The sequence below is a fragment of the Zootermopsis nevadensis genome, unplaced genomic scaffold, assembly GCF_977971745.1.
Source record: "Zootermopsis nevadensis isolate Lab colony 2312 unplaced genomic scaffold, Znev_1.0 Znev_ptg000031l, whole genome shotgun sequence".
Lineage (NCBI taxonomy): Eukaryota > Metazoa > Arthropoda > Insecta > Blattodea > Termopsidae > Zootermopsis > Zootermopsis nevadensis.
This window is the reverse complement of record NW_028259163.1, coordinates 542,363-558,130: the sequence shown is the minus strand read 5'-3', so window position 1 is coordinate 558,130 and position 15,768 is coordinate 542,363. Positions and strand designations below refer to the sequence as shown.

The 15,768-nt window shown below is 36.4% G+C and overlaps 2 protein-coding genes across 13 annotated transcripts in view; both read left to right on the top strand.

Annotated features, from left to right (window-relative positions):
• Positions 1 to 11,022, top strand: part of dnc (phosphodiesterase dunce) — a 369,630-nt gene extending 358,608 nt beyond the window's left edge. For all 12 annotated transcript variants that reach the window (XM_087359424.1, XM_087359419.1, XM_087359418.1 and 9 more), the window contains 2 exons: positions 87 to 348; positions 447 to 11,022. In XM_087359424.1, coding sequence (XP_087215550.1) covers positions 87 to 348; positions 447 to 538 — 354 coding nt within the window. In that variant the 3' untranslated portion in view covers positions 539 to 11,022. The remainder of the gene's footprint in view (positions 1 to 86; positions 349 to 446) is intronic.
• A 476-nt stretch (positions 11,023 to 11,498) lies between these two features.
• Positions 11,499 to 15,534, top strand: Vlet (COMM domain containing 10 protein valette). The gene is made up of 4 exons (XM_022075341.2): positions 11,499 to 11,870; positions 12,745 to 12,952; positions 13,034 to 13,192; positions 14,605 to 15,534. Exons 1-4 carry the CDS (start codon positions 11,842 to 11,844, stop codon positions 14,809 to 14,811), a joined length of 603 nt encoding a protein of 200 aa, XP_021931033.1. The 5' UTR covers positions 11,499 to 11,841; the 3' UTR covers positions 14,812 to 15,534.
• The last annotated feature ends 234 nt before the right edge of the window (positions 15,535 to 15,768 follow it).

Below are 15,768 nucleotides of genomic sequence, written 5' to 3'. Positions count from 1 at the left end.
TTATTGCGGAAACAGATGTCAGCCCTGCAGTACAGGGTTTAAGTGATGATAATTTTATTTATGCTGGTTTTTCCACTCGTTTGTAGGTTGGATTTATTGATTACATTGTTCATCCTCTGTGGGAAACTTGGGCCGATTTGGTACACCCGGATGCTCAGGATATCTTGGACACTCTCGAAGAAAACAGAGACTGGTATCAGAGCATGATACCGCCAAGTCCGCCTCCAGCGGAACTGAGAGAGCAAGCAGAGGCGGAGGAGGACGAAGGGGACGACTCCACGACTGATGACAGTGGGAGTGAAAGGGGGAGGTCTGGCGGAGGTTGTGGAGGTGGCGGGGGAGGAGGAGGTAAATATTACAAAACTGCAATATATTTTCAGTGATTTACATTTCATTTTGGGGTACAGCGTAAAGTCTTTAATCTGTAAATCTGTTTTGTTTTGCAGGACAGGATCGTATCCGGTTCCAGGTGACACTGGAAGAGGGTGAAGGTGAAGGTGAAGAAACGGGCGGTGCAGGTTCAGCAGCGGGAATGTGACGGAGGTTCCTGGGACTATGTAGGAAACTGCACGAGAAGGTGCAACAATGGTGGAGAATTCGCCAGTGAGGAAGGCTGGAATGGGAATTGTTTGTGTTAGCCGAGCGTCGGGATATCACCATCGGACCGGAGGTTGGCAGATAACACCATGGAGAAGTGAATGGGGGAGTGCAAGCACTTCGAGATTTCTCTGTGTGTTCTAACATCATACCTCAAGTTAGAAGAAGAATTACGATTTAAATATATTGATACTACGATAAGAAATTCTGAAATAATTTCACGTACGTATGACAGTGAGAAATTGTGTTTAAAAAAAATTTGGTATATAAAAGAAGGAAGAGAGATTTGTAAGATTTGTTTATGGTTTCTTCATAACATAACCTCAGTTTAATTTTTGGAGAAAACGGTGAAACGAGGAAGTAATTTGTCACTGGGAGGTAAACACACTAAGAAATGTTGAAAGAAATCTCTCCTGAGCGTATGACGGTGCATGAGCTGTACAATGTACTGAGAAGGTAATTATTTATTTGAATGTGTTACATAATGACAATTATTTTATGATATTATACACAGGTGTTTCTGGAGTGAATTTGAAAATGTTGAATATTTACCAAAAAAAAAGCGTAACATTAAATTGGGCTTTTTAGCTTCATTTTAGAATTACTTGTTACTTTAAAAATGTTTACTTTACTGTAAATACTACTTGTATATCATTTAAAGTTGAGAAAAATTGATACACCGCTACTCTCCCCATAAGACTGAACCCAGAGCTTTTCCTTTTAAATGTTTTTACCCAACTAAAATTGTTATAAGAATTAATTTTGAGAAGACTCTAGGAAATGTCAGTGGGATTGGTAGTAGGTTCACTGGGTACTTTCATGGCCTTCTAATATTAATGTAAGAACTATACGTTACATTATGGACTCTTTATAGTAACCTAAGTAGCCGTTCAGAAATGAAATGTGGCAGAAGTGAAAATAGATATTTCTTACCAAAGATGTTTGCTTTCTTCCTTACCCTGTCGAGGTAACCACGACGATGTAAAAAACTTGGAGCTGCGTTGTAAGTTGAAATAATGATACACGTTTCTGTGCTTAAAATGTTGTTTCTTTTATGATAGGAAATAGTAGTATTACGTGGAGTAGGTTTACAGGGCTGTGACGCGTCCAGGTACGGAGACAAGGCGAACGACGTTCTTATAAGCTAGTTTGGTCCTGACGGGTCGACACACAGAAGCTCTGAAATTGCAATGTGCGAGATATCCCAGGCAATTAAGGTGACGTTAGAGAACAGTTCTACACGTCCTAGCGTTAGTGACTTGGAGACGAGAGTCTCTCGAGAGATCTTCGTAGGTGGCTCGTGATAGCTCAGGAAAATGGATTGACTTTATTTATTGTACGCAGCAGAACCAAAAATAAAGAGATTTGTTATGCGTACTGCAAGGACTGGCTTTGCAGGTAGGCATAACTTTTTGGCAATATGTAATAGGCTAATGTGTTTCGATGATGTAGGCGTAGGAGATATGTAATAGAATAATTTTACTCAAGGTATTCGTTTTGGTGCAGGTCACCGACAACTGGAATTTACGAAAGTCCAGATAATTTTTAGCCTAGCCCATAAGCGTGTATGAAGTGTTGTGTCCATTAGACACATTTTACCCAGCCTATGTCTCAAAACCCTAACCCCATCAGATGATATTCATAAATATTATGAACAAAATATCAAATTGTGGTGAACTATCTCATATGACTTTTTTATTCAGTGTAACAATTTTTTTGTTACGAATTGAAGTCGAGGTTGGTGGTGAATACATGAATGTTTGGGAGGCTTAAAACATGAACTCTGGATACGAGAGACAGAACGCAGGACGTTACTGGATATTAATTATTTAAATAAATGAAATATGCTTAATCATGCAAATACGTATTATTAAGAAGGGTAAACGCAGGGTCTTCACCACATAAAAACTATAACACAGACATATTTCTCTTTACATTGACTTAGGAATAAAATGTGTAATTTTAGATATTATTGGATAAGAATAGAGACCCTGGCAATATGACTTATTATTTTTTTTTAAAATATATTCCTTGATGTGGGTTATTTTACAAAGATATGATTTTTATTGAAGAAGAGAAAACAGAAGTTTGTTTAATTTATTCTTTATTCTTGGCTGTATTGCTTCTTTTCATCAACAAATTTCCTTATGTGAAATATTTTGGCACATTTGATGACAGAAACTTAAATATGTTGGGATAGAAAGCAAAAGCAGTCTGCATGCTGCGATAATTATTTTGTTGTTATGTGTCATATTTGTTCGAGTGACACTGAATTCCGCTCTTTCTTTTCAAGTTCTCTTCCTGCTTCCCTTTCGTGCCTACTTACTTACGCAAGGTTGGCATACATGCGCTACTATGATGTTCTAAAGCGAATTAATTAGTTTACCGCAGCCGATTGCCACTTTCCTGAACTGATATATTCCAGACCGGAAGCAGATTCCCTCAGGTCAGTTATTTTGACAGGTTATGCTGTTCTATCAGAAACGTCGCACGCGTACTGTATGCTTAATGAACCACTTACAGATGGCCAGATACACCTTAGAAGATGTTACGTGCTTTAACCATCTACGAGGTTGAAAATAAGTCGCTAACGTTCTTCCAGAATACTGCTTTGAAGAATGTTTCGGAATGTTGAGAAGCTCGCTAGCATAGCGTGTCGAGATAGTCGGTGATCTGAATTTCTCTTATTATGTTATGTATCTTATGAAAGGAAGGTACTGGATTTGATCTCCAGCTTTGGTAGCGTGTTACATTCATCAAGAAGAGTTATTTGATTGAGCAGAAGCGTTTTCATGACTTATCATTTTAATTTTCTTCAAAGGATAATGTAATGATCACTTGGATGACAGCTTTTTTGTTCAGAACGCTGAAGGTCACGTTCCAAATTATCCATAATTAAAAAAAGTATCTGGAATCAGATTAAAAGTTATAATGGTAGATGAGTAAGTATGCAGTTTGTGTTGCTGACAGGGAAATTAGAAAATTTCTTTCAACATTTACAATTTCTTCAAGAATATGAGCTTCTAGATGATAAAGTTAGATGTCAACTGAGCCCAGTACTGAGATCAAAAAGTACATTGAGCTTTTACTCCATGTCCTACATACATATTCGTGAGTGGTACAAAGGAACAAGCGTTACCTCAGTTATTTAACCTTATATGTGGGAGTTTACTATAATATAGAAGCATGGAATATCGGGTAAAGAAATTTCCCCTAGTACATAAAAATACTGAAGTAGGATAATGAATCGGGTAGTTTATATTCAAATAAATATGACACATTCTTTAATTCTGTCCTTTAATCTTAACTTGTTGACTTCCGTTGCCTCATTTCATTAACATGCCTTCAAAATAAATTTCTGTCCCAACAGACATATCAAAAATAAATGGAAAGCAATCCTGAATAAGAATCTTATTCTATATTTGATATCCGAAATGTATCATATTTTTGAAGTATTAATTCTGTTCTCTACCTGTTATGTTGTTTCTTTTTAAGTCTGCCAGGGCGTGCGTAGAGGAAATGAGACCTATCTAAATTGTTGACTGTATCGTTAATGTAGAACTGTGTGGTACAATTTTTGGTGTGTGATGTGTGTTATATTAATATTGTGTATATGTCATGTACATAATTCTTTTGTCTTTGTTTATATAAAAATGAAGCGGAACAACCACATCAATTCTACGGCTATACATTTTTTCAAATTTGTAGAGTTGACTGACCGAAGGACAAATGGACATTGCAAGCGCGATTACCCGACCCCACCCATTCCCATTTCCCGCATTTCTTGGTATTATAAAAAAAAAAAAAAAAAAAACATGAAACATTGAACCAAAGAGAATAAGATAACAGTACATGTTGCGTGAATGTTGCATATGATTTTTCCTTCTCAGCATTTTTCTCTATAAATTATTTTTCTAAACAGCTTTGTTGGCTTGAAATGTGAACTGCAGAATATTAATGCAGTGATGCAGTTTTATTAAGTATGCTATTAAAGCTCTTTCCAGTTTATTTCATGACTTTATAAAAGAACACATAACGTTGACGACTAATATTAGTAGCCACTTAAAATGGGACTTAGAAATTGTGATCTCGATGGCTGTGATAATGATTCTTCTAAGCATAACTGGATTATCACTTTCAGCAATTAGAATTTCACTGCTCCGTAAATGAATTTTGAGTTCAAATTTTGTACCTGAATTTTATTATTTATGTTAGGTACATGGTAAACATCTGACATGACATATCACAAAAAAGAATTTCAGTCATAAACATTCATTATCAGAATATTTTTCACACATTGTTTATCTGTAAGGACAGTCATAAAGTTCGCTGTGTAGCGTGACTGGAAATCATACATATTTTTATGAATGATTACTGTTAAAATTAACACTTTGTAAATATCAGCGTAAGTTCTGTAATGGATGCTTCTGATTGGAATTGAATGCAGTTATAATATATAATGCATAAAGTGAGCTTCCAGCTGTGAGTAAATTGCTGCTATGCTTCTTTTAAATTAAGCGTAAGAATTATTTTATCTGCACACATTACTACTGTGGCCATATTGTGTACACACAAATTATTCAGGTTGTCAAAAAATACTGAAACCCAAAAAAAAAAAAAAAAAAGTTTGTACACACAGGATTTAAAAATGATTGGTTTTCGAACAGTTCGGAGAAGTGTTGGGTTAAGTTATATGACCGCTGCTGTGCTGTGGTGTGCATCAGGGAGTCCAGATTTGAAGCATCATATTTTTTTTGTGAACGATACGTCTTTATTTATTTTTGTGTCATCTTATTTTCCACGAACTATTGTCGTTTGAGGAGTTCTATTTTTCAACGGTTCTCAGCTTGCATTATCCTCATTAACCTTGAGTCGTTTCAGTTTCCCGCACTCACTTAGGGCCACGATCCTGTTACAAGTCAATGCTGAATTCCTGTCTTTTCCAGGAATTGTTTAAATCTTTTGTCATTGTCTGAAATCGCAGTTTTTGTAGGTCTATACAATACAAATGAAATTGACAGCCGTTCTATCAGTTTGTCTGGGTTCGAGACCAAAGCACTAGATTGTGAAGTAATAACTGTAGTAGTCCACAACAGCTGATGTGATGACGTCACCAGATGGTATCTGTCCTAGGAAATTATCATATCTTGCTCATCATTTCCACTTTTCTCACAGTGAGTTTTGACCTCTTTTCAAATCCCCGAGTCCATGTCTTTCACGTGCTACACCCCCATGCAGGCAATTCTTATCAAATTTGTTGTGACTTTCTCATGAAGTTGGATCATTTTGCAACACCCCCTGGTTCTTCACAAACATTGTTTTAGCTGTGGTTGCTTGAAAGCTGGGATGAACTCGTCTCTTACTTATTTCTTCTTGCTTGGTCTTTGAGTCTAATGAAGCTGTTTCTCCATAAAACAACTCCTGATCACAGTGCCCATTCATTTTTGACAGAAAAAAGTCATTGAGCACTGGTAAAGCAGCTTCATGTGGGTTGGAATTTATAACTTGTGTTGATACTGTCTGTTTTCCACTTTCTAGGGTCTCCTGTTGTCATTGGTGTCTTGTCTTGCACTGCAACTACCTCTTTTCCCCACAACTGCAAAGTAAATGTCTCAAACTTGCAGGCCCGCTCTTTATAGGAGAATCAACCCTGAGCCAGATAGGATTTAGACAAGATCGTGGCCATCTTTTTTCAACAAGGACACGGTTGAAGGCTTTTTCTGAACATCAAATAGTGATTGTACATTGTCCTCCATGGCTGCTTTGTTGTGAATATACAATTTAACACGATAACTTTGCGGACATATATAATTATTCAGTCTGTCGATATTTGTTCCTTATTCCATCAACGTATGCCAGAGAGGCCGAGTTTAACCGTTTAATAATTCACTGGCTCCGACGTAAAGGGGTACAAGCTGATAGATTACAGGTGAAGTTTCATTGCTTTTCTATGGCCCATATTTCACATAACCTGTCATTCAGCTTTGTGTTCGTGCGTAAATTGTATAATATTTCTCTAAAGTCCTGGAAAGAATCATTAGACGTGATTGTTAGAACTGTCCGCAAATTGTTTTCCATGTCCCTGAACTTAGGACTTACACCCCTTTACCCAGGCAATGGCATATTTTACAATAGGTAACCTAAAAACACAAAACTTTCCTCACCATACAGTACAGCCAACATAACCTCATACACTACAGTGGACTCTGATAATTTATTATTAAATCCTTGAGATGTTGCTAGTACTGACTGAGGCAGACCGAGACGTAGCGTGGACAGATTGCTGAAGAGAATTGTAATTTTGCACTGTGGAAAACTTTTCAGTGATTATTTCTGAGAGATTGACTGAAAATAGCAAATTCATGAATATGTAGGAATGACTATCCTTTCTAACCATTACACTGAAATTATTTTATTCAAGGATGTGTCAGCGACGACTAATATTTGCTTTTAAATGACATTTCTTAATCTGTAATTTGAGTATTACTAGAGGTTTATTGATGTTTGAACCTAATAAGATATAGTTGATATGTAGGCTAGTATTTGCTTAAAATTACAATCTGACTTTTATTGTAAATATGATTGTTGTGAAGTTTACTTCAGAAATTTTAAGATGGAATTACCAGTGACATTTATTCTTCAAGAACAGAGGATTCAAAACCCCATTCTATAAGACTGCCAGCCAGACTTTTGAATGTGGAGTTCGATGGCGTAGCGGTACGCTACTGCAATGCATGGCCAGCCGGTCTGCATGTGTGCCATGACACGTGGATGATGAAGGTTAATCCTTTAACCCATAAAGTTTATAAAACAATGTGACTGAGACTATTCAAGCCGAATGTGGGCATTTTGAGAGTGTGTGTGCAAAGAATAACTCTACACAAAATATTCTAAAGCTGTATAGTTTATCTAAAACAAATCTAAGATATTTTGATGTGTGTATGCTTTAAATGTTTTATTCACCGAAGTATTTTCATGATATTCCGAGTCTTTGTGATGCCTCTAACTGTCATATTACCAAATTTTATTTATTTATTCTTGATATATGTAAGATTTGAGGTTTTCACAGCAGTGAGAATGAAGATTTCTGTCTTCTGGGTTGTTGCGCCGTGTAGTATGGTAGATGTTTAACAACGTTTCAGAGGTCATACTGCCTCCATCATCAGGGCAATGAATGCGCTCCTATTGGTCCCCATCCAGGCCTGATTTGACACCTGCTCCTATTGGCTAGAGGCAGGCTACTCCTTTCACTGTCCGTTCCCTATGAACCTAGCCCTTTCACTCAATTGGCTTATTCATCGCCCTGACGACGGAGGCAGTATGACCTCCGAAACGTTGGTAAACATCGGCCAGACTACACGGCGCAACAACCCAGAAGACGGAAATCTTTATTCTTGGTACAGTTTGGAACTTGTATATTATGGCAGCACAGGAAGCCTTTCATTCTTACACTCACAATTTGGCCACATCTAATAAATAATGTAACTTCTTATACAGGTTATACTAAATTTTTTTCATTTGTATCAATTTCAGTGCAGAAAATGAACTGAATAGAGCTTTAGCAGCATCTTGTTAGCTTCAGAATAGGTTGAAAAAGTTTGTTAAATTTCTGTCTTTTGAAAACAACTTTGCTATGGTATGTATATGGTTTTTATTGTAAATATTGTAGAGAATCCGATAAAGTAATTGTTAAAAGAAATAATCAGTGCGAATCAATATTTATGTGATATCTGACCCCCCTCCTTACCTGAAAAAGGTGTTTGTCGTTTGCTGTCTTTGATTACATGTTACAGAATTATTTTCTCTTATAGTTTGGAAAAATCACAGGGGATGCTAAAAGTGAAGAATTGTAGAACTGCATGCAATAAAATAGTTTGGATGTGACTGATATTTTAATATTCTCCCAGGAAATTGAAGATAGGAATTCACAGTAAACATAATATACTTACACTTAAAAAATTTGTTGTCACGAATGACAACGAATTTTAAGTGTAATCTACCATCGTCAAAACCCTTTAGAATTGAATAATATATTCCCTCTGCATTGCAAAAAGAAGGGTTTCCATTATTTCATGTTTTCATTTATGTTGACTTTCATAACATTTCTGTAACTGTTTGGCGCTCTACACAGTGTCTACAGCTCCTGGAATCTTTCGGAGTTGCGCCTTTCAAAGTAAATACTTAAATCTATTATTTCTCAAATTATTATGATTTTCAGTCATCATTTTAAGTTTTGTGAATGGTTTCAGACTGCAGAATGTTACGAGACATGTTGTATTTACTTTTAATTATTCGCAGCTTCGAAAGAAAGCAGTTTGTTAATTAAGCAAGAAAGCATGCACAGAGAACAGTGAAGTTCCACGTTACAGGTTGTCAAAGAATTACTTAAGGCCCGCGTTGATTGCCGTGAGACACGCGAAATAACAGTAATTGATTTACTTTTGATTACATGAGGTCCGTGATATATTTTAATAATTCTGTATGTAAAATGCTATAAAATTATTTACACCTTATCAGAGTATAATTGAACAATTCCTTTTTTTAATCCAAGGATTACAAAAAGTTTTCCTTGTGGATTTCGGTTATATCCGTGTACTAATGAAAACACAACATGAAATTAAAAATCTGATACAATAAATTGTCTTTAGTAATGTTTATACAGATCAAATGGATGTCCTTGGTTTAATGTTAAACTTGCTGATGACTGCGTTTACAAATGTAGCAATAACCCCCCCTTTGTTACTTTATTTTATTATTTTGAGAACAAAGAGACGAACTAGACCGACCGACTGATAATTTGTAATCACTTGTTTTTTTCACAATATTTACAGTAAATTCAGTCTTGGCATTTTCTCTGATTCTGAATTGCACGGAAATCTCAGGTCATCAGGCACGTTGGTATGGAATTAGTTTCTAGTCTTTCAGAGACTCTACCACATTTGTACATTTGCCTCTCTCGAAACCCTGCGTACTTGTCCGATATTTGTCTGCTTGCGGAGAGGTCTTAGAGTCAATTGTATAAACACAGCAGACAGCCATATTATTCATCATATCAATCCCCGATGACGGAGACATTGACTGCCATACCAACACGGCTGATTTCTCCAGAAGGCTTCATTTCGTTCAATCATTCTAAAAGCTTCAAATCTTGAATTACTGTTTCTTCTGCTACAAATTTATATGATAAACTTGTGTTGCTTAGAATACTGAATATTGCATATTACTGATCGCTAGTATTTTTCATTTTAAAAATCACTAATTTGTGCTGTTCTGCGGATGGCAAGTTGATGTGCAAACATGTTGAGATACAGAGTGACATATGTCGCTCACTTAATATCCTGCTGAACTCTTAAAAAGTTAATTGTAATTAAAGTCAGCCGTAATTTGCCTATCCAAAAAAAAAAAAAAAAAAATTAGCTCAGAGATATTCTTCCATGACAGTGCAAAAAAATATATAGGTTTAATAAATGCTTTTAACTAGTAATTCAGTGTACTGCACTGATTCCATTTTGTAAGAAGTTTACATACACCAACCGTACTGAAAGTAATGGTAACAGTATCTAAATTTTATGTACTTTGTGTGGTATATTTGCTGTTTCTTGTAAAATGTTATATAAGATCATGTCAGTAATAAAATAATGTGAGTAGAAGGTACACTTTTAAATTAATGCAACTTTTCAAAATTACAGTAATGTAATCTTCTTTCACACTGCATTGTCAGTTGTTTTAACAGTTACTGTTAATACATAAATTATGAGAAGAATCAGTGTAGAAGTATTCTACTATTATCTTACACATTTTCTGCACCTTCACCATAATCAGGATGAATATTGTACAAAGGTGTGATATAAATTATGTAATATACAAATATAAATACTTTATGACATTTTAGTTGTTAGTGCAGTTACTGTTAATTAGTATTACTTTTATTAATGGTATTCAGAACATTATTCCATGTGAAGACCTCTTCCTATCGCCAGCTTTTATCACATACAGATGTTTGTGTTCTATTCTTATTTTCTTAATCATAAAAATATATGTAGCGTTGTTCCAGTGTTGTGTGTTTGCCAAAGAATTTCATTACCAGTTGTAACTGCAACTAAAAGCCACTAAGGTTTATGTAAGTTGATTTATTTGAAAAATACTTTTCATTGTTTGAGTTAAAATACGTGTATGCATGTTTTCTGAGAAAGAAACTTAAGGCATGAAATTGTGTCCAGATTCTGTTTGTCTTCTTCCTTTTGGGGATGTGATTGTTGCGCAGAAATTACCTTCTTTGACCGGTATGTGCAGAAACCGTTGGTTGGATTCAGCTAAGTCTTGTTAATATGAGAAAAACTAAAAATATTTGTCAACAGCAAAAAAAAATGAGTACCTCATATTTCTGCAGTCGAAATCAGTCAATAAACAACCTTGAAGCTTTTATTAATATTGTTACCTTCTTTCAGGAATTTCATATTTGTGTAATTTGTTTCACCATTATGCTTGCATGTTTCAGTAAGCCAGTATCCTTCTAGCCAGCTTAGAAGATCCTTTCCTTCTTCCATCCATATATTGAAGTTCCAGGTATCAGAACTAAATTTGTATATCTTATAGATGAACTTTGGAAGCCATCCTCAGTACTATTCACTTGAAGATGATCATTATGTTTGGTTCAGGATGCCCTGATGATGGAGGCAATAAGGACCTCTGAAACACTGGAAAACTTCAACCATACTACACGGCGCTATAACCCAGAAGATAGTCATGTTATAATTATTCTTATGTTATGTATAGTTAGGCTTCGGGTAGGGTTGAGTAGGAGAGATGGTAATTAACGTTGTTACCGACTGAGTTTTTGGCAGTGGTTTATCGACCGTTATCGCATTATCGCATTATCGCTCGTCGTTGTTTTACGAGCGTTGCCAACTTTCAACATTGAATTTGCGATCTCTATCATTGTGAAGTGATCAGCACTGATCTGTTCATAGATCATAATACAGATTGCAGATATTTGTTTAATGTGTGTGATTAACAAAGGATGCAGATAATCATGTGTATGGTGTGTGTGTTTGCATAGTCGTGTGTGAACGAGATTATTATTGATGTACACGTCTTTGCACAGGACATAACGTTGGATGTTGATGGTGGTTAATGTATTTAGTATGTTCCTTTGTCTGAATAGTCGAATGTGAATGGGATTATTATTGTGTTTTTTTTTCGAATTATCCAGTTGGTAGTAATTTCAAGTGCCGTGGTACAATAATGGCAACTTGGATAAATGTTACCCCAAGGTAAATAATTTATGTATATTACTCCAGACTGCGCTTTTTGTTATTGTAATTGGCCTTATGCATGCTTGTAACAATATATTACGTTATTATACTGTGTGTGACTCCTGTACCTAGCGATATTCTATACTATTACTAAATATTTTCGTAGTTCTGGAAACGTGTGGACTGCACAGTTTGGTTAGGTTAGGTTAGTTGATGTGATTCTTTGTGCTTTTCCTTGTTGAAAACTTATTCTTTCAACAGTGGTGTGACTGTCCTCATGACAAAGCTGCTGATGCCTGATTTCTGTTGCACAGAGTGTACAATTAATTATTGTACCAAACTGAATTTTTTGATGATCTGTTACCATACATCATAATCTGATCCTATTTTAAGAGACCTCTGCCTTGCAAGTTTGTTCATCCGCCATGTTGGTAATATCAGTGGTAAGAAATTAAAGAGTATGAGTATAGGGTAGCCTCCATACCAGATTTCATCATAATCTGTCCACTAATTCTCAATTTGAATCTTATGAACAGAGACACACAGGTATGGTCAGTCTGGTATATATTATTTTGCACAAAGATTACATGATGAGTAGCCACGCTGTAGTAACAGCAGCAGGACATACTTTACTGTGAGCATTAATTTGACATGTGTATATAGGATTTGAGATTTTCACAGTGGTGAGTCTGAAGACAGCTGTCTACTGGGTTTTTGTGCCATGTAGTCTGGTAGAAGTTTACCAACGTTTCAGAGGTCCTTGCTGTCTCCATCATCACCCTGATGTTGGAGGCAGCAAGGACCTTTGAAATGTCAGTAACCTTCTACCAGATTACACAACACAGTTTTGAATTGTTTTTGTCTTCTCCATTTTATTTTATTCTGTTTTTAGTTTGAAGAGAGCAGCCAATATAATAAACGGTTTAGATACATCAAAGTTCCCTCTTCTCCTGAGTCGGATCTCCCAGTCACTGCAAGCGGGTGCCATTAATGAGAAGGCATTCAATAATGAAGAGGAAGAGAAGTTGGAGGTTTCTCTTGGTTTAGAGAAGTCGGACCTGAAACTGCTCCTTGAGTCCACCACGTTCATCCTAGAACAGGTACTGCCTGTTTCATAATATTGTACTTTAATTTTTGCTTCTAATTGACTGTGAAGCTTATGAGTGTTCATTTTATTCCAGGCTGCGTATTACATGACTAAACCAGCAGTTCTGCAGAGATATCTGTCAGATACATTGGAGCTTAACGAAGATAAATGTGAAGCGTTTGTAAATGTCTGGATAAATTCAGCAAAGGGAATTGTGGAACATCTGAGACAGAGGTCTTTGTTTCCGGCACAGGTTAGTACAATGTCAGAAATGAGCTATTTTAAACTCTGGCAGAAATTTAGGAGGAACAGTCCTCGTAAAACATGAGATTTTACGGGCACCCACAGCGGTCTCAGGTACAAGAAAGTCACATAAAGTTCTCTTGGGTTGTGGCCATTTCAAGTGGTCGAGGGGCAAAAGACCAGCATTTCAAGAGCGATCTCTGCCCTCATCCTCTGGGTATCGACGTGGCTGGAGATCAGTCCGTGTCATGTCAGGGTCCCGTGCTCATGGCTGTGTGCTAGTAGGCCCAACTTTCTGATTGGATCACAGGATACCAGCCCTGGCCCAACATGAAACCAACCACCATCTGTGTTGAATCTAGTGGCGTTCAGTCAAATTTAAATTTCTTCCGTCCATATAACCTGTGTTTTCTTGACTCCACCTACCAGTAGCCCGAGAGAACTTTATTATGACGGCGTGCTGATAGTAATCATATTAACTAACAAAAATCAGTGGTTCTTAACAAGTGTACCACAAGCTTTTGCCAAGTTCACCTTCAGGCTTTGAATAGATGAATGAAATTAAATATGCAAATTAGAAATCATATAACTGTTAATGTTGAGGCTATTTCCACGTGAGGTAATTATGTTCTGGAAGATAAAACAGTGGCAATGTTTCATATTTTGTCACAGCATGAAAATCCACCATTGCATTGCAGTGTAAAGTAAAGTTTGTCCCACTGCGTGCCGTAAAGGCGCTTGGGGGGAGTGGCGGTATAGCTCCTCTCTTTCTTGACGTGCCAAAAAAGTAACAAACAAGGAAATTAAAAGAAGAATATCCTAAGTGTGCCGCAAGTACCAAAAGGTTGAGAACTGCTGATGTAAATGCATGGAGTCGAGTCCTCCTTGAGAACAGACTACAGTAGATTCCAGTTAATTGGGACGTCGGTTAATCGGGGCAGCCATTTATTTCAGACAAATCTTACAGAACAAACCTTTTTAACTCTTTACGTGGAACTTCGCCAAAGTGTTAAGTCCCAATGTATCCTAACTAACCAGAATCCACCGTATTCGGAACCCAAAGGTGTTCTAAAGGGCCTGCAAGCCACCAGTACCTATAAACAACCAGATGAATCAGCTGCGCACCCCCCTGTAGAGGGATCCATTTTAATTTTATCCTTCCATCTACGCTTAGGCCTTCTGAATTGTTTCTCCCCTACAGGATTTCCAACCAAAATTTTGTTCACATTTCTCGTCTCCTGCATGTGTCCTACATTATCTCCTTGATTTAATCTCCTTAATATTAGTGAAGCATTGTTATTTTATGTTTTAAAATTCCAAAAGCAGTAGAAGATTTTGCAAAACTCTAGTATTTTCCAAGTTTAATGTTAGAGAAAAATCCCGTTCATAAGTAAACCGCCGTTTATTACGGACTGTTTTCAGCTTGACGAAGTCAGATGGTCCCTCAGCCTTCAGACTGCTTCGAATGCTCAAACGAAACAGGTTATTCCAAAAGCAGTGTTTCAGTTTGGACTGAAGACAAATGCAGGCGCTCGCGATAACGCGACAGTCGCGTTTACGCACGAAGAACTGTACGAATTCTATAAAAACATCGAAACAATACAGACCAAGTTGGATGGATTGCACTGAACATTTACCAGTTCACATCAGATTTTGTTCAGTTTTTTTATACGCGGGAACGGCAAGAACGTGATGTAAGTAATTCACTGTATTACGAAATGTATTTGTTTATGTATGGATTATTTGGAATGTTATGGCAAAGGTTGGAGAGTAGAATGTGAATGTTTCGTACTTGCGTGCTTTGTAGTTGATAAATTTACTGAACTTTATTATATATTATGAATATTAAAATAATGGATTAATTCATTATGACTACAGAAGGCAGAATACAATTGGATCCACGTTCGTCATTTATCTGGAGCATTTAAATTACTGCAGTCGATGTGGTCGTATGGATTTAATTGAAACTTACACTGTCATAAAGTACAACTTGTTACAAAGTACAGTGTATTTATTCCATTTTTAAGAAAAAAAAACCCTTATTGAGTTGTGAACCCATTTACCTGCACATGAGATCTTGTAACGAGCAGTCTCGTTATGTTCCGTTTGAGTTATGATTTCATTTCCCCACATTCTAATTGAATACTCCCCTGATTTAATTTCATCCTGCAAATTTATCATGCTACAAAGTACTGAGTCATCTCCACTTCCATTAGACCTGCTTCAGGCAAGATTGTTTCATTTCCAAAGCCTCGTGGTGAAATGAATACAATCTTACTTAGAGTCTTTTGAAGCTGGTCTGATTACACAATTAATATGCAGTATAAAATAAGATAAATAGCCAAAGACATACCACTTTGTATTTTGAATAAACCCCTCAGTCGGTAATTTTTTTTTTTTGGAATTTTGGCAAATGCTTTAAAAATTAAAAGAACTGAAAATGAAAAAACATTTTTCGAATTTGAAATTTTTGTTTTTGTTTCGTGCGCCTCTGAAACAATTTACAACGTTTTTGCATTTTTTTAATATTGTGAAATTCTTTTCATAATATACATCACCCAGTCCCTGCTGGACCCGGATTTTGCT

Coding starts and splice junctions, on each gene's coding strand:
- Vlet (XM_022075341.2), top strand. CDS start 11,842: ATGGCAACTTGGATAAATGTTACCCCAAG. Junction 11,871..12,744: donor TGGATAAATGTTACCCCAAG/GTAAATAATTTA, acceptor TTCTGTTTTTAG/TTTGAAGAGAGCAGCCAATA. Junction 12,953..13,033: donor CCACGTTCATCCTAGAACAG/GTACTGCCTGTT, acceptor ATTTTATTCCAG/GCTGCGTATTACATGACTAA.